Source organism: Patella vulgata, chromosome 2, assembly GCF_932274485.2.
Source record: "Patella vulgata chromosome 2, xgPatVulg1.2, whole genome shotgun sequence".
NCBI lineage: Eukaryota > Metazoa > Mollusca > Gastropoda > Patellidae > Patella > Patella vulgata.
Genome location: NC_065880.2, coordinates 45952526 through 45973170, shown reverse-complemented (window position 1 = coordinate 45973170; position 20645 = coordinate 45952526). Strand labels below are relative to the sequence as shown.

Below are 20645 nucleotides of genomic sequence, written 5' to 3'. Positions count from 1 at the left end.
TACATAAACAACTGTTTTTAGTTGTGTATATTACAAAGTAAATAAAATTTAGTTCTCTTTTATGGATGATTTAGAAATTAAGAACTTATTCATCGCAAAAGAGATATTATAATTATTATGTAACATACTAAGAACCTAACTACATTTTTGGGGCACCAACCACCACCGCCCCCCCCCCCCCCCCCAGTCAAAAATTTCCCAGTACGCCTATGCATGTAGGGTGGACAGTTGTATGTTTACTAGTACGCGACATCCAGTGTTTGTATCTCAAGATTCACATGGTGAAGACCTCATACATGCTTTTGATCAAGAGGTCACATCTGGCTCCATCTGTGGTAGAAAGCGTTTAACCCCATCCCATGAAAATTTTGAGCCGGTGAAAGAGACGAGAATTAACATTGGAGTCAATGGGGAAATTAATGGTGTACTGTGTCCATATAGCGAAAATCTTGAGAATCCAAGATGGCTTCCATAACATATTTGGCGAAAGTGGTGCCTATCAAAAATGAAAAGCTAAGGTAATGGGTAGCATCTGGGGAAAATGTGGTGCTTTCGTCCGGAACGTCCACATACATCTGCAATATGGTCCTTATAAGCTGCGTGACTTATCATTTCTGTATTCTAACAAGTGGTAGATAATAACAGTTAAGTCTGCTTGAATCAACTTCTAAAAATGTCCAAGTGCCTCCGTTGAAACGCCAGACTAAAAAAAACCGACAAACTTTTGTACACTAAATACATACAAATTTGACCGATTTACTAAAACATCGCTATTTTAAAGCATAGGGGCACAATATTGGATGACGTCACTAACGCATTCTTATACAGGGCTTTGATTCTTAATAGTACTTTCTACGGATGGCGTCACATATTTTAAGTCGGACCAAAAACACGCACGGGGGTGATTGATATACTTAAGATATGGAAGATTTATTTTTTGGCGAAGAATCGGTTCCGGGTGCCCACTGCTCGAAATATCCAGCAGAATATTCTATGCTAGCAGAAGATGGCACAGTGGAAAGCGGACAGGAAAGAAATCCGATTTGATAGACAAGGTGGAGAGTTTAATTGCGATCAAGAAAGCAGTATATCCTGAAATTGATGGTTGACAATTAAAAGCTCGGGCTTGAAAGATTGAGCCCCTCTAATTCAAACAATAATAAGTCCAGCGCTTGTTATTAACAACGGCAATCCCGGGTATAAACCGAAGCAATTATACTCATGGCTGCTACTGTAAAATCAAATTTTATTTGTTAATTCCATAAAGCTGCCATACCAAATACTTTTTTTTTAAAGACAAATTGGGTTTTGAAAATATTGTTGTAACATAATTATATTCAGCGCAATAAAATTCCATAACAACATCTCGGAATAGAACCTCTCGTATGACCGTTCGTTTCCTATAACTGGTATTACAGTTGGAATTATATGTTGAAGATAGTAATTTAAGATATCCCACAATGTCTTACTGCTAAACGTCACAACCTAATTTTAGCTTTTGGAAAGAGCGCTATACGGACAGTGCTCGAATGGAGGTGGAGGATTGAGGAATTATTCTAAACCTTGTTAGAGTGGTTGTTAACATTGTCTACCTTTTGTTAGAACATAGAAGTAGATGGGCTATATATCTCCTTTAAAGGCTTATGTTATTATTTTACAATTTCATAAGTTTTATAATGTAAGTAAAAGTATAGACGTGTCTGTGCGATTTAATGCTAAACGCTTGTCTTTCGGGTCATTATGTCACAGCTGCCATTTTATGGAAATTAAATTAATTCTAAAAACTGGATGAAAGATAATGCGATAAACAACAAAAATAAACTTTACTGTCACGTAGAGACTTAGAAGAGTAATAATCATTTTGAAAAAAGAATATGATCAATATCATCCAGTGAGATTTCGGTTGGATTGCAATATTTTGATTCGTCAAAGGGCCGCAACCAATCATTTGCTTTATTGATCTAGATAACTGATAATATTATTCTGTTATTGTTTATATCGATGTTTTATTATGTAATAACGTTATTTTATCATTTTTTAGAGTACATCAATTTCAAATGTGTAGCATTGAATTATGATATGGAAAAGTTTTCTTATTTTCTAATAATATTACGCAATCTATAAGACTTGGATATTTGGTTTGTATTAATCTTTATAACTTGAGTAATGTGTCATATGCAGGACAACCACAATGCCGAATTGTAAGGTATACAAACAGAGATATTTTTTTCAAAAACAAATCGCAGTTGGGAACATGTCCGAGAGTAAAAGAGCTGCATAGTATATATCTGAAATAGAATTGGCTACCCACAATTATTGGATTCTTGCATTAATCTAGGTTATGAATCTACGTTAATGTCATTAATAGATCTATAAACAAGGACACTTTTTCTGTGCGGGATGTAGTTTTAGTGTAGTAAAATCGATGAATGACGATAATGTAACACGATGCATACGTGTTCATATTGAACAGGTGTTAACTTTAATTAAAAAATATTTGAAGCAAGAATATTATTGGTATCTATGTATGTAAGTAAAGAAAAGCCAATGCATGAATAATAAACGCAATCTGTGGAATGGCGTGAGGGTTTGCTTATGATCTATCTAGGGGTTTGTTACTTATATTTTTCATATTCAGTTTTCTTTCACTCCACACCAGATTAAAAACACAGACCTTAACACATGATAATTACACAATATATGTTGGTTTCGAGATTGTTTCTTGGAAGTCGTAATCGCAAATAAATTTTGCATAAGTCAGTTTTCGGCAGGATTAAAGTAACCTTTTATATTTCTTGATAACATTGTATCATACAATTGTTATCGATTTTATGATCATATATTGTACTATCAGATAAGTATAGATATATTTCCATAAAAGTGATGCATATCAAATTTAAATGGTCTGCATTAGATTTTCTGATTGGCATCTATTCAGTCCAACAGATTGTTCAACAGTTCATTATAAAAGGTGGTGCGTTAGACACTATTCTATTTACAGTGGATTTTAATGAATGTTAGGACAACTGGTTAGTTTTTGATTAAAGCAGTGTGAATATATGAAAGGACATAACAAGTGATTATATGATGTGCTATATAAGTTGTGTTGTTGAAATATTATCCTTTTATATAACCAAGCTTATTCTAGTTTAGTTAAAAGGAAACTAATTAGTGGGCAGCATATTACATCATTATGGACATCTATGTGTATCATTTACCAAATATAGATGACTTTTTACTTCTCTGCTTACGAGTAGTGATGTGATGGGAAATGAAGTTTTTTTTTTTTTAATAAAATGAAATTCTTTAATGGTGGTTCTGCTATTGTCAACGTTAGTGTTTTTGGCACATAGGTGCGCAGATGGAGGATGCTTTAATTTAAGAGAACTGTTAGTTAAAGGTTAGATATGAGATATTAGGAACATCTAAATCACCAAGTTACAATCATGAGCATATATTTTCATTTAAGACTGTTGCGATGTCCATTGCTACAACATACGGCCTCAAATGTTCGAAGGATGATGTGAATTTACCTAAGAAATATATATTTTACTAATTATTGATATTACAATATGATTCTCTTAATGGCAAACATCGGCATCATTGATGGGGCTTAATGTTGTTTTTTTTTCAATTTCCTGTTGAACCATGTCTCCACAGTGTGGTTATTTATGCTATGTCATAATTACAAAACTAATTAAAAATGATCGCGGTTGGCAATATTTTATATATACGTATAATAAAAATACGTTCCATTGTTGCAAACACGCGTAGGTGGGAATAATAACAATGCTATTAAGAAACATTATATGCAATATGATAGAGAGCAGACTGTCTGGACTGGACTGAAATCCAACAGAATAGGAATCGGGACAGTGTGCACAAATTTTAATGGGCCTTATTTGCGCAAAATATACATGCATGCCATTGAATACACAACAAAGGCGCGCATAATTAAATCGCCCGAACGTTTGTCTAATTTTAACTAAAATTAAAAATTAGCTATGACAGTAGAATGATGTAGCTAGTAGATTTTCAAATTTTCGTTCGGTATATGGTTATAAAATTCCATCATTCAACACTGTAAAAAATATCCATTTTTGATGTGGCCGAATTCCGTAGTTTAACACCTTTTTTCTGTTAATCGAAGGATTTTTTGGTAAAATTGTGTTAAAAGCATGAATTATTTCTTCAAATTACGTGTTTTATATATTTCTGTGGAATATTCAGTATTTAACAGGAACTTTCCGTGAAATTTAGGGATAAAATGTTTTATTCCCTTCTATAATGGACTTAATCCTGTTATTTTACGGAATATACGGTGGAATGACAAAGAAGTTCCGTATACATATATAATCATTTATAATAATGATCATGTTATAGTATTCATTTCAATGGATTAACCATAATATGAAGAATCATATTTTGTAACGTTTGGTATATTAATTGAAATGTATATCTAATTTCCATTATTCATAAGATCTATAAAGTGTATTGTTATTCATCATACGGAAATCAGATTGTAAGTATTTTCATAAATATGTAAAAATATGTTTTAATGCCTCGTGTGGTAATGTAATATCTGGTAATCAAGCAGGCTTAAATCCAGATAGTACAACCCGTTGGCCAGTGTAAGTCAGTTTGACTCGATAGCAGAGTCTACCACTGAAAGCCTCCAACCACTGGCGGGTTGTGATACATTGCTCTCGATTCATATATTAGCGAAAAGAGGTTATGGTTAAAGAGTATCTGCGATATCACTTCGGTGGAAGCGGACGTTAGATAAATCTATTTGACGCACGGGTATAAAGTCAATGGTTAATTCAATGAAATTTTTATCATCTTCGTGCTCAGGAAAGAAAATTTACCAGGATTTTTTTTCTGAATTTGAAAATGGAATTTATGTTAATGGAAGGAATTTCTGTAAATTACAGGAAAAACAAATACGGATAAAAGTTTCCTGGTAATTTTTGTTTCCGGAATTTTTTACGTTTTTTCACTGAAATTTTTGTTACAGTGCAGGAGAATAGTTTTGATTTAAAGTCTCTGTGGAATATATGCTAGAGTCGTATCGTAGCATATCTGAACCACTGCATATTTTTGACATTGGTTGGGCATTATGATCATGGAGATGAAAACCCACATTGTAAGTGAAGATATGCCACGGTTTCCAAGGCGCGAATCCAATAACTTGTAAATGTTAATGTTTTATTACTTTAAAGAACAATGTTCGTGTCCATTACTTTTTAATCCACATCTAATTTTATAAGAGATCTTTGCTACGGTTGATCCGTAACAGTCAAAAAGGGAAATCCGTTATTGTTATCAGCAAATGATTTTGTACTCACTGATAATTTCATAAGAATAGCCGTTTGCCACACGATCTGATATAAACTATAACTGATTTTTGGTTTGCGTTATTTCCGAGATCTTTGAAAGCATCTGTTAACCTTTTGTTTTTAATTGTTATACGGCGTGTTATTGTTGTTACAAATGTATTGTGGACTGCTTGCTATAAGATTTGTTATACTTTCTTATCTGTTATTAGTCATGCCTATCTCATAAAATCTAAATGTGTATTACTACACTAACTTAAAATTGATCGATGTTTTTATTTTGTCAATTTTTTGTCAATGTCTATATTCGGCTAATTTCTTTCTGAATATTCTTTTGTTGTTGTTGTTAAAGACATTATTTATCACATATCCATCAATGAGATATTGTATTATTTAATGTTCTCTATTCTTGAAACTATACAAGAAACAAACTGGGAAATGTCATCCTTTTAAACATATATGTGTGGGCGACAGTTGACTTTAACGTGGGTAGTTGCTAAATCCATGCTTTAGGATATATTTCCAAAAAGAAACACGAAGACCAATCTAATTACTACGTAATAAGAGCTTTGTATTAAGAGTCTCGTCGATCATTATTGACATGAGTGACATTAATAGCATCCTGCACAAAGTCGACAATATTTAATGAGATTATCCACGTAATATTGTTTTTGCAGTGGAGAAACTTTGATCTGTATTTAGTTTATTTTTAGGTCTGACATATATAATATGTTAATGGCGTTGATTTATGCTATAGCAATAGCTTGAAATTTGATTAACCTTTAACAAAAAACAAAACCAGACGACATTTACAATAGCAGTATCAACGCATAGATCTAACCCCTCGGTTAAGTTCTTCAATGGATTCCAACAGAACTTCAGCGGAATATATGAATACTACGACTGAAGAACTTTGCGTTCTATGGACCAAGTTCATTGTCATTTTTTTGGAAAAAATCCGAAATTCCCCGTTACAGTGGTGTGGGGGTGTGCGGTTGGCGTTCGAAACTGCATTGTCTTAAATAAATGTTAAATGATCAATTTGAATACAATTTAGAATGGCTTAATCCGTGAAAAATTAGATTAGATATTGTTCGAAAAATGTAAATGAGGATCAGCAGTTTTAAATAATTGTAGTTGGTCAGAGTTAAATTTTAGCGAAATGCCTGCTCCTGTCCCACTGTTGTATATTCCATCTCCAATGCATACTACACTCTCCTCTTAACTTTAATGCAGTATTAATAACTGTTTATTGATGAATATATTAATTGGTCTGGACAGATGATTACATTTCTAAATTTAACCATCAAATGATATTTCGTTAATTTTAAGCCACATTTCACAATAGTTGATAACTGAATGTATTTATCTGAAGTGTAAACACGATTAATTTTACGACTTAATTGATATAATTTCTATCTTTCAACCCGAATGAAATCATTTGAAGTACGTAAAAATGACCATTACATTGATTTCAGGAAACTCTCAGTGCTGTGGGTTTTTTTTAAGATGCAGTAGACTATGATTCGAAATAAGGTTTAAATAACGGGGTCTTTAATCTTGGCGGCTGCATAATGAGAATCTTTTTAAATCCACACTCAATTCGGCACAATCGTCTCTTGGATATAAAGTCACATCTTCAAATTTTATCCCCGCGCATAACAAATGATTTATCCTTACGTTATGCAATTGTTTTACAATTTTCAATACGCCGAATAAATGTGAGCAGGCACATAGAATTAACATATTTCATATATTCCGACGAACCTCATATATGATAATTGGACTGATGTTTGAGTGTTTTAGAAAGTGCTGGGATTATAATAAGAAAATCGTATGATTGTAGCTTTCATCCCAAGGCCAACAATATCTGTATACATTGGAAGAGATGACATAAAATATTTATGATGTATTTTATTTTGTTACAGCTACATCGCTGGGAATAATAATTGGCTGTTCCGCAGCCGCTCTTCTTATCATCATTATTGCCATTATTCTGTTTAAAATTCGCCGAAATAGAAGGAAATTTGATTTACAATTTGAAGATTTTAACGAAGATTCTCTGTTCTCTAGATCTTGTCCAAACTCAAGGTTAGTTTTATTACTTTAGTTTTATAGCGTATTTATGCGATTATTTATTGTCTAGAACAGTCTAGAGTTTGAAGTAATACCTTTAATTTTCTAAACATTTATATCTCTCGTTCAGGGGAACCGTTTCACAAAGTGTGCGTAAAGTTACATATGCACAATTCCTATAGCGTTGCACTCGTCTTCATTAGCCCAATCGGGACAGAACAGTGGGACGTTAAACCCCATTTGATTTCATTTATAGAGTTGCACAGTAAAATATTCGAATTGCGTGCTGCTTAAGTCTTAAGAAGCTTTATAAAAAGCGGTCCAGAAGTAGACTTGATGAGATTGTGGCATTCAGTTTAAATGAAACAATATTGTACAAATAAAGTTCTGAACTATAGTCATTTAGATGTAAACTGGTAGCAAGAAACTAATTTTCCATTGCAGAAGTCCATCTCCAAGACTACCTAAAAGAAAATCTTGTCCAGATGCCTACTCTAGTATAAGCGCTAAAGATTCTGTATTGATAAGGTCGGTAACGATAGATAAGGTACCAGATTTTGAACTTCCGCCGGAACGAGTACAACCTAGAAGCAGTTTTGATAGGTCTATATCTATAGGAGGTGGGCAATATCAACAAACATTAGGATCAATACAACCAGAATTATACAGGTAAATAGTAAATCTTTGTAAATGCTTTGCTTTCTCAATGCAGCCAATCTACTGGTACACCATTCCCTTTTCTATGGACTGTCGATTGGACTAAATAGAAACACTGTGTCCAGTAGCTAGACTATGCCTATAAGTACCCTTCTTACCATCGCGTTAAAGTGAGAAAGCGAAGCCAAGAAACGGCGACACATGGTCCGCTATGAGGTTCAGTATGAAGTCAAGGCGAAGCTAAGAAATGACTCGACTTCTTTGCTTTGCTCTGGCACTGATTATGTCTTGTCGTGGCTTCTTATTTAATCATACTCCTCACAGTGTTTTGTTTGATTAGAGCTAATCCCACTTAACACTGCTATAATGGAAGCAAATTTCTGTTCCAAATTATTGCTGGTCAATAGTCCGATTAACAACAAATAGCTGACTGCGTAACAATATCATACGCTTTAAACAGAGCTCCAAATTGGACCAAATATGTTTTCATAACGTTTTAGGGAAGATCCCAGATTAAACGAAGGGCTGTCATGGGCTTATAATCAGCTTTCATACTAGACTCCTCCTCTATATTTTCGTTCAGAGGTCGAAAACCACTTTCTTTGCACCATCCGTAATTCCATTTAACATAATCATAATGATGATGTTCGAACATGTTCAAGGTCAACATCATACTTAAACATGTGCAAAGATGTTTTGGAATGTTTTATTGAATTTTGGAGTGATACCACTTTTCCATCATGGATTCCAAAAGACGGTTGCTTACAAGCACTATGTGTATGAGAAAATCAGTTGATACGGAGGAGGGGAGTTTTGGGGGCATACCACTCCCTTCTCGAAGAATTGAGATATGAGGACCCGTCATCTTATATTAATTTTCGCGGTATGGACATTACCACCTTTGATGGAAGTCTAGTCATTGATTTCCAAATACCCTTCTTTTTGACATTTTGGACATGCTGCTGGAGGCTGTCATTTTGACGAGCTGTTACGTGACCCAATCGCTCGTTCGCTCGAGGGACAATTGTGATATTAAATATATATAACCTATTTTATAGACATTCAAGTTTTTCCGAAGATGAGGAAGGAAATCTACCACCAACAGAACATGGTCGACTGTGGTTCTCTTTGATATATGACGTAGCTGTAGAACAACTGTGTGTTACTCTAATCAAAGTTAAAAACATTCCAGGTAAATATAAAAAAAACACTTTAATACAATACACTTTCCCATATCAAAACGTATCCGAACGTATCTGCATGTAGCAGATCGTGGACTCAATAGGAACAATCCTATCGTAACTCATCGCCCGACAGTGGGAACCCGGCATTACGTGCACATTGATACATAGGTCATCTGCATGACTGGGCACCATTTTCATGTCAATCGGACAACCCGTGACTGATGAGATCAGGACAAGAAAACTCCAGTAGGATCTTCTTAGTTCAGGTATGAATTCGAATCCATATTCAAAAGAATCTTCCATTATCTGTTGCGTGATTTTCAAGACCGGACAACTTCTTATGTTGTATACAAAAATTATAAATGGGTGCCCTATATATAAGATGATGAATGACAGTACACTATTATTGTATAGAGGAGTCAGAAAATATGTTTCCCCACGTTTCGTTCGTAAACAAAGTTAATAGCATAAAGGTTATTGGTCGACTGTAAAAGTTGTTTACAAACAAAATATTAACAATATAAATTTCCTAGTAAACACAACCGGAATGATTGAATTATACATGCTTATATAAACAGTACAAAACTAATCCGATTTATTTACAATTGTGGCTATTTAACTCTAAAATTAATAATATAAGTTAAATATACCAGAACTAACAAAGTTACATATAGACCAATGCTAAGTAATAAAATTTCCATTAACTGACAATATACTATACTTGACATGGTGTCGTGTTTTCTTGACATACGAAATTGTGGAAGAATCGATGGTTACCAAATGTTGCATTATTCTATTGACTCACCCTTTGTTTGGTTCATTTAATGTGAAATTCATAAACTGACATATTATTGACAATGGGTTTTCATTGAGTTGGGTTGACATAATTTCCCTTAGTTAACATTATTTATTGTATATTACAATATATAATAATATGTAAATTTCGCTATCTTTATTTTATAAGGTTTAAAATGTATGTGGGAGTTCACCATAATGCACATCTAGCCAACCGTGTATTTGTTTTCAGTTAGTTACACATTTTTGAAGTTTTTAAACTTTAAAATTGTTGTAGAGATCTATTGTATATATATGCGTGATTAATAAATACGGATGATATATAAAGAACAATCGAATTATATTCCGTACTAAACCATTTATACACGATGATTTGATAACACTTTTTGTTGCAAGCATTAACTTCTGAATAATTATTTTTATACGCCCACATTTTCATGTGGACGTATATTGTCCTCGCCCCTGTTCGTCCGTCCGTCCGTTCACATTTTGTTTGTGGACACTTTACAGGCCACAATTTTTATCTGATTTTGACGAAACTTAATATAAGGGTTATAGATTCCAAAGATTGCGGTTCCTTTCGACATTGCCATGTATCGGACCGTACGAAAAAACATGTTTTTAGTTTTTGAACACTCTGGATTTTGATGAAACTTCCTGAATTAGGGACCCTGATTGTACGAAAAATCACGTTTTTAGCTTGTAGATCCTCTATAGAAGTCACAATTTGTATCCAATTTTGATGAAACTAAAAATATATTTTTATGTCTTTCGATATTGACGCATGTCGGACCATAACAACCAGGATTATACGAAAAATGGCTTTTTTCGAGCTTGTTCTCTGTCCATCTTTTGCAAAATGTGGGCGTATTTTGCATGGCAACCGCTTGTTTATGATACATTCCAATGAAAGTATTTATAGGGTAGTTATATCCAATAAAAGTGTGGCATATTTGAAATGATATGGAAAGTAGAGACACCTGGTCTTACAAGAAAAATCATAGATTCTCTGAAAAACACCCACGGGGCCTCCACCGAACAAAAAAGTAAATGGACGGCGAGTAACGACAATACAAGGTCAAAATTGATTCTCCATGAATCAAGTCACTTGACAAACAAGGCTGCTTTGAAATAGACTTTTACGACTTGGGGTAGTTTTCTTGAAATTGAAATGTTTTGAGAGGGATTTAAAGTAAAATTAATTTGAATATATTTGAATAGATCATCAAATTAAACAGTGTGTACGTGGGGGTATCTTTTCAGGTAATATTAGACCGTTTTACAAACTACGAATGACATTATGTATGTTATCATGATTTCTACCCACCATTCTGATAGAAACAGATGGTCTTTAGTTTATATTTCAATTTTTATTCCATTTTATGCTCCGTATTTTGTAGCCTATTTTACCGGACTCAGTTAGAAATCGCAACGTAAAACAGCCAATCAAAACACAACTCTTCGGATCAGGCCACGACTCTGTTCACCAGTCTTGTGCTTAACACAGGTTGTTGAACGGCAGTCGTTTTGAACATATGTTAGATCTTATGTAGCGTTAAATATGCGATTCATAAAATGCAGACATTGGCGTATATTATGTAAGCAAATGAACATAGGTTTAAAGTAGAGTTATTGTTAATGTTATTGATCGTACGTATTTCGTTTCCCATCTTGGCATGTTATAAACCGCACAATATTCTAACCATCAAAAAACATACTGATTCCGCGTTTTTCAAATTCAGAGTTCATAAACTCAGTTTATTAAATTAGATGATAATCAAAATGTGTAGTAAACTGTGTTAAACAACGGTTGTTATTTGGGAGCAACGTGGATGTTTAAATGTTAGAATTTTTACGTCGGCATGTATATTCAACACATTCAACAATTAGTATTGGTGAAGGCTGATTAATGATGACAAGTTATCCTGACTTATATAAACCATTTGCGCTTCAAGGAGTATGAATATGACTTGACAAACAAGTTATAGCCATATATTACTAGCAATCTGTTCATGTTCCTTTAAATTGAGTTACATCTGTTATCCTTTTGTATGTATTCATAAACATGTATATACAGACTTACAGGGAGATAATTTCAATACAACTATTCGATTGTAAAACAACATATGGTCTCAGTTGAATACAGAGAGCAACTAGTCAGCGCTATCGGCTACACCTTTATTCATTGATCCTAACTTTCGATATTTGAGAAAGATTTTAATTAACCCATCCATATATTCAAATCACTATTTAAACCTACACATAAAACAAGACAAGGCGTTTTTGGGCAGAGGTGGGACATGGATGACGCTATAGCTTATTTGAGCAAAGAATATAACATTCTGTTATACGCCCATATTCCAGTGTTAGCGTATTATGTCGCCACGCATGTCCGTGTTCAGCCAATCTGATTAAAATACAGATCTATTTTTTTTTTCGTTTTTTTGTACTTTCGATGGCCTCTACTACATAAAGATCTGGGAGAACGCGAGATCCAGATATGACGTTATATGTGCTAGAATGGGCAGGACAGTCTCCGATCTAGCGTTCTTCGAAGATCTGACCGATTGTAGTGGAAGGTCGTGTAACTTAAGAGGTCATACGATTGGCTTTTGGCCCTACGACGTCAGACATATTTTGTTTAATCAATTAGTGTTGATCTTTCTAGTGGGTTACCCACAGTTCCGTGCACCTCACGCCAAAAACTCGCCGTAGCAGACCGTTTCATTGGCTTATTCCTCACATCATCCAAAACGCGGGTTATATAACAACTCTTCCGGGTCCCAGTGTAGTAAAGACAATAAAAAAATTTGAACTATAAAAAAACGAAACGGAATAGGATCTGTTTTTAACCAGATTGGTGTGCAACATTGGGGTAGTAAGAGGACGAGCACAATCGATATTCAGCGTTCCGCGACATTCTGTAAACATTAGGACGGTGAGAGAATTAAGCCTATTGCTTGTCAAATTTGGTTTGAAGCATTGATTTTCAACATTCTAGATATATTGTGTGTCCGGAAAAGCTTGTCAACACGATATAGATCTTGTAAGCATAAAGGACCCTTATCAAATTTGCATAACATCCATATTGTTTTCAAGACATAGTGCTTTGTGTGCATATTTCCGCGCTTTGTGGACATATTTCAGCGCTTTGTGTGGGTATCGTTTGCTTTTATGTACCAGGCATAAATCCCTCAATAATCAAATACACCTGGTTGAGGTCTGAAAAGACAAACAAATTATAAACAACCCTTCTTTGTAGTCGATGGTGTCGAACTGCGATCTGTTCATATACACATGGATGATAATCAAAAATCTATAAACATTATCGGTCGTCGGTAGGTTTTAGAAATATCACCATATGTTCTTATATTTTACCACAAAATAATATCTCGATTTGAAATATGACTCAATAATATGTTTGAAGTTTGTCAATAAATTTACTGACTTCACAACGTGGCGTATATTTTATTACGTTAATATTAGTTATATAGAGCTTGAGTAATTATAACTTCTCTCGATCGAGTAACTTTTATCGACCTAGGCAGTCTTTTTGATGTCGAGATTAAAATATTTGTTGACAAGATTTTATTTCATGCTTTTCTTTTGTTTTATTTTATAGGAAGAAGTCCGAACCAAGCACCGCGCGACCCTTTTGTCAAGCTCTATCTTCTACCTGATGAGCGAACGTGTCGTACTTCTAAAACCCGTAAAAAATCTCTCTCGCCAGTCTTTAACGAATCTTTTTCATTTACGGTAGGTCTTTCATATTCCATCAATATAAACTTAGAATGTTTTATAAAATATAGCCATGTGCGAATACATAGAGATTTTATTTATCACCCAATCCTTTCTTACATTCACAAATAAATAAATATACTTCTTTGCTATAGACTTCACTTTTACTGGACCTGATACATAACGGCGTAGTGATACATCATTTTTTGATAGCAATTCAACCTTTGCAAAGTCCTTTATATTGACCAAGTGTTTCCATCAAGGTCAATTAAATAAAAATAATTCATTTTTAATAAATAAAAAAAAAAAAAGTTACTTTTAATAAAAATTGAACTGTTCTTTGAAAATACAAAAAAGTAGTACCTTTCTAACTGACCAATCAAATTCATGTAAAGCGATATCTCCTATGAGATAATGAAGACGGAATACCCCATATCGTGTGTTATGAGGGGACATTGTCGTCGAATTACATCTGTCAATTACGACTAGATGCCTCGTCCGTCACCACTGACAATGTAAAACCCGATGAAGTCTTTCGGCCAATACGTGGGCATCCTGATCCAGCACCTCACTCATCGAGAAGCCGTGGCTGTACTGGAAAATATAATTACGTTTTAAATGTAATATTATTTGACACATTATATTTTTAGTCGAATTTGCCGCAATGGCTGCAAAAGTGTTTTGGCAACGCTATGCTCATCATCCAGCACCCAACACATCGAGCCGCCATGGCTGTGCTGGAAAATAGAATTACGTTTTAAATGTAATATTTGACACATTTTATTTTTAGTCGAATTTGCCGCGATGGCTGCAAAAATGTTTTGGTAACGCTATGCTCATCAAGACCTTCCTTTACCCCCCCCCCCTTCCTCCGGGTATTCGTCCCCTGATATCTGTACGAGAAGTGAATACCACAGCTCTAATTTTAGTTAGCATTTATCAAGTACTAAACCTAAATAAAGGGGAGTTATTATCAAGGATTTTAATTCATTTTGATTCAATTATTGTTTTCTACCAGGTATCAGCTGAAGATGTATTTACAAGAACACTGCGTTTTTCTGTCTACGATGTTGACAAACGACAAATACGGCATTCGTTAGGGCATGTTATGGTACCTTTAAAAGATGTTGATTTGACCAAAGGTGATGTTGTCTGGTGTGATCTTGAACCTATGGCACAGGTAGGATTGGGGTTATCTGAATACAATATAACGTGACGGTAGTCGCTGAGGGTTGCGCGTCCTGTATATTTCGACTTTGACATTCTTTCAAATTAGAGTTTCATGAAATATTATCCATTTCTTGGTGAATGTCAAAAGGATCAACATTTAAACTTCATACACAAAAAAAACCACGATGAAATTAATAGAAGCAATAAATAAATATAAATCCACATGTCACGAGTAGTCTCCCTTGAGTATTTCCTAACGTGTATCGGCGATCACTGTAACCAAACGTGAAAATAACAGATCAATAAACGGTTATTGATCATATTGTCGATATGTCTCTGAAGACCATCGTCAATCCACCTCTCTTATTGCTTTATTATTTTCAAGGTCATTACCAATTCAAAGTAGTTTAATCTGTCCTTTAATTTTGATATATATATATATATATATATATATATATATATATATATATATATATATATATATATATTGACAGGCTTATGCAACCGGTTTCTTGCTTGAATTCGGCACTTTTTTTTAAATACTTCTTTGATCAGTTCCTAAATTATAGATTAATAAATGGTCATCTAGATGAACATTGTTTATATTTCAATAATCTATCGCGCTAATACTAATAGGGTGTCATATTCAACAAAATAAGAATTTGGGGTAACGTTTTTACATTATCATTTTGAAAACATGAACCCTAATTGTAAGTTGCCTAGCTATAACCACCGGTGTTGCCCAATGACATAACAATTTCGCGAGGTACAACAATCTGTTTGTGTGTTTTAGGCTGCGTCGTCTCTGGGTGATGTCCAGGTTAGCTTGACGTACATACCACCACAAGAAAAAATAAAAATAGTTGTGATGAGAGCCAGAAATCTTAGACCATCAGATTATACCAGTGAATCGGGTAAGTATTTTACTTTTATTTGACCAAAGCAATTTCAGCATAACCTAATTCATGTTTTCTAGCATACCTGTAGTCTGACGGTATAGGCCCATTGTTGATACTGTACATTGTTAATATGACATTAAAGATACATTATGGGAGATTAGATAAAGAGCTGGTAGTTCTCACTATAATAGTTAAAAACTAGATAATGTAAAGGGAATTTGGTGAAATTTTCAGTCAAATTGATCCAACCTAAACCGAGTATTTAGCGATTGAATTTTGGACCTAGCCTCGATCATCAACACTAAAGTCGGTACGATACAAATATAGTCTCGATTATTCATTTTTTGATTTAATCAGAAGCAGCAGACCGGGTTCTCATCCAGTAAATATCGCAGGCTAGCGATGCCATCGAGAGTTGATTATGGTCAGGATAAGTTGATTGGTAAAGCGATTAAAAACGATTGAATATACTAAGAATTCCCAAATCAATTTAACTCATTGTAAGGTGAAACTGCATGCTTTCTGATATGGTTGGGTTAGAAACAAAATGCAACAATTAAGTCTCCAAAAGGTGCGTACGCGTTTCTTTGATCTGTTATATCATGGACCGTCTATATAAATTTAGCGTAGCCTTTGGATTTGATCAAATCGTTTCACCTTTATTTCAATTTATTTAAACTGATTTCAACAACATAGAAAAAGGTACGAATCAATTTGAGGTACGAAGTGAAGTACGAAACGGCTCATGTGAGGTACGAATGAACTAAGTACGAAACAGCCAGGTTACGAAACAGCTGACATCCAATTAATGACTAATTGATGATTTAGATAACATTTCAGGCCTAAAGAAAGACCTGCAATTGGCAGATTTAGCTCTTGCATAATGTATGTTTTAACTCTGTAATATATCGTATCGAATAGCAGTTGCACAGATATAACAATAGTGGTATTTTATGTTCTAGGATTGTATGCGAGGGTTCAGTTTTATTATGGCAGACGAGCACATAAAACAAAGAAGACAACAGTACAGAGAATTTATTCGGATCCCGAGATACATGAATCATTTTCTTTCTCTATAGCCGGTAAACAGTTGGATACATGTAACGTAGTTATATCCATCATGACGTCACCTACTAGAGGACCGTTTGGTCGTGACGAAGAGTACGGCCGAGTAACGATTGGTCCGTTCATGTTTGCGCGTGGAGAGGAGCTTCTCCATTGGCAGGAAATGGTCGCCCAATCAAAAATAGCTATTGCACGATGGCATACGTTAACGAGCTTCGTTTCCTCTGATTTGCATTAAGAGAAATTCGATAGAAATTTGAGTATATTTTAATTTTTAAAGCACATCGCTTACAGCAAAGATTTAAATTACTAGACATGTTAGTCAATCCAAGCTTGGGGCATTTTATTAAATTGTTATAAACTGTATTTAATTAAAAATATGTCTATTAAATCAGAAAGGAAATAAATTCCGCCACAAGAAAAGTAAGCGTTTACAATATGTGTATATAGAATAAAGAAGAATATATTTTGTTATCAGAAAATTTAAGAAATACGAGAAAATCAAAATTATTTGATGTCTTATTGTGTAAATATATGTTTTATTGTAAAAAAATGTCATATTAATTCACTTTATATTCAATTTATTTAACTAGCGTTTTCACAATTTTATTCGTACTGACATGTTACTTTACAAATTTGATGCGGATACTTCCGCTTTATTGTTTTTGGAAATTAGCTTTAATGGGATCGCTGCATTCAAAACGGTGACGTACCAAATCAAGGGGGACAACTGTCTTCAGTCAACAACAATTCAAGGACGAAACTAGCAAAGGAACAATTAACAGCGCCAAGTTTACCTTAAAAACAAAAATTAACAGATTTCCTTTGTAAAACATATTCAGGAAGCAAATTGTGAAAACTCTAGTTACTGAGAAATGTTGTATATTGTTTATTACAAACTAAGACCGAGGTTAACATTCGTCTGAATCATTGGCCGACATGTCCATGATGCTTTCAATACAAAAACGTATTTAGTTGTATCAATCCAAGGCTTTCAGCCGGAGAAAAATTCAGTCTAACACAAATGTAATGGGACTGTTTCCATGTAACTGGCGTAAACGCCCGATGAAACACGCCATGGAAAACGAACCTTAGATGAATAATTGTTAAATGACATATATTTTAATTATGACACTGTATATATCAAATCAATATGTTCAGCCACTGGTCGTTGTAACCTCGGTCAAATCTACACATGGTCACACGTCTTCTATATTAGTTGACTTCTTTCTTTGCCCTCTTTGGTCACAAAGGTTGACATTTCTTTGACCGGATGAATTTAATAAAACTTACATATTAATTCTTCAGCTCAGATCTGCACTTTTCTCCCGCCCCATCCCTCCCCAGTAGTATAGACTATTTGCTTTTAATCTGTAAATATTAATGGTAGTGTTGGAAGTGTTTGTATCCGTCATATTATCAAATGTGTTTTAATAATTTAGTTTAGGTGTGTATAAAGTGTACCCTGACCAGATCAACACCAAAATAGTAAGCTAATAATCATAACAATTTAATATATTTTATGGTTTCCAACAATAGATCCGTTTAGAAAATGCGAGTTTGCTTTAAACTGAATTGGCACGGGAGTGCCGTTTTGGTGAATATAATCTCACATTTGCATAGTTGGCTTGCCAATTATTATTGCACGCACATGACAAGCAGCTAGAAGCGCGATTTATTTTTCTAAGAAAAGAATAGCAAGATAACTACCGTAAAGTGGCTATCGATCGATTCAAACTTCATTATCTCGAATTCGGAAGTCTCGAAGAAAGAGGTTGTGTCGAATACCAAAGTTGGGCCCCGTTTTTATTGTCGGTTAATTAAACAAGAACAATGGATTGAAATGGTTATTATTGATTGTTTTGACAGTTTATAGTGTATGTAATATTATGAAAGCATTTTATTAATACGCATTTCAAATTCTATACTGATTTTTCGCCTATTTATCCCTGCAACCAAATCATTTTGGCTTATCTTAAGTCATACAATTTACATACTGTGATCGTAATTGAATTATATATTATAATAATTAGTAGTTCAAATATATAAAGTATACATCAGGGTCAGTTTTATATAGATATTAATGAACACAACAACTAATTCCATAATAAAATAAAAGGTGAAGGGATATAATTTGAAAGCTAACGTGGAAAAAAAATTATGGAATTTGGTAATGTTTTACAATTAAAATATATTTAAATATTAAAATTGTTTTTAATTATGTTTTAAACATGGTTTCATACTTATTTTCTTATTTTAAGTTTTCTTTCGATAGCTTCTCCTTCCGTTTCCGACATATTGTTTCATTTCTGTGGAGAATAGCTTTAATTCCCCTCGTGCTTAGACGCCCACATTTCATATGGGAGTATATTGCCGTCACTAATTGCTGTTAGTACGTCCGCCCACCCGCTCTATATAGTTCAGACCTTATTTTAGGGGGATATAGCAATCTGATTAAAATACAGATCTATATTTCGTTTCGTTTTTTTTTATACTTTCGATGACAAGTAAAACGAAATTTTGAACTATAAAAACGAAACGAAATAGGATCTGTGTTTTAACCAGATTGGGGGATATAGCACAATGAATCAACACGAAAATAATTCAGCTTCAGTCTCCTTAGCTGATATTTTGAAAAATTTAGAAGGTATAGTCCGCCCCCCTTTTTTAAGGGGCGGGGGCGAATTAGTAGGGATATAGCATAATGAATCAACACGAGAATAATTCAGCTTCTGTCTCCTTAGTTAATATTTTGAAGAAGTTACAAGGTATGTCATGTAGTTCGTTCTAAACACAAACTATGACATAAACCTAGGTAAGGTTGTCAAGAAAAAAGAAAATCCACAACACGCTCTAATACTATCGAGGGAATTCTTGAACGAAAAATGGTCATCGCATGTGAAAATATACACTGACGGGTCTCACGATCCAAACACTACCAAAACTGCATTAGGTGTAATCATTCCCGAATTTAATATTAATATATCAAAAAGGTTACCAGATGGATGCTCTATCTATACAGCAGAATTAAAGGCAGTATCCACAGCTCTTGAGTGGCTCGTGTCACCCACCGTTCCGTTCAAAGAGCAGTCATCGTGTCAGACTCCCTTTGCAGCATAAAGTCAATAATGCATGACAAAAAAAAAACCCAACTAGACCAGAAATTGTTCAGACTATTCGAGCAAGTGTTTATTCCCTCCAAAACAAAAATATAACCGTAGAATTTACATGGACACCATCCCATGTTGGCATAGCAGGTAATGAGTCCGCAGACAATTTGGCTCGCAAAGGACTCACCCTCTGCGAGACCGAATACTTAAAATATAGCGTTCAGGAATTTAATAGCATCATCAAAACTAAAATTAAATCAGAATGGAAAATTGAGTTGGCTAGAGCAAATACTTTTAGATTCAATTTAAACAACGATCTGGTTGTAAAGACGGAGGTCAATCACCCATCGCGCAAAATTTGTGGCTTAATCACAAGATTAAGAACTAAGGATTTAATTACCGACTATAACTTTAACCCAGTGAATTGCGAATATGGCCAGTTGGAAGATTAATGGAAGATGCCAAAGTTCAATATACCCTCCAAAATGTACTCTTCCTCCCCCGTCGGAATATGTCATATAAAATTTATGAAGCTATCACAAAATTCATAGCAGAATCGGGAATTAACTGTTAAGTTAGTTGCGTTAAAAATAAAAGACCACTAGTCAAGGAAAG

General features: G+C 34.2%; 1 protein-coding gene across 1 annotated transcript in view; it reads left to right on the top strand.

The window, feature by feature from the left end:
- The window catches only part of LOC126810813 (synaptotagmin-15), a 28364-nt gene extending 9236 nt beyond the window's left edge, over positions 1 to 19128 (top strand). The window contains exons 3-9 of the mRNA XM_050536097.2: positions 7265 to 7427; positions 7857 to 8081; positions 9128 to 9261; positions 13671 to 13804; positions 14805 to 14966; positions 15750 to 15870; positions 16818 to 19128. Coding sequence (XP_050392054.1) covers positions 7265 to 7427; positions 7857 to 8081; positions 9128 to 9261; positions 13671 to 13804; positions 14805 to 14966; positions 15750 to 15870; positions 16818 to 17158 — 1280 coding nt within the window. The 3' untranslated portion in view covers positions 17159 to 19128. The remainder of the gene's footprint in view (positions 1 to 7264; positions 7428 to 7856; positions 8082 to 9127; positions 9262 to 13670; positions 13805 to 14804; positions 14967 to 15749; positions 15871 to 16817) is intronic.
- The last annotated feature ends 1517 nt before the right edge of the window (positions 19129 to 20645 follow it).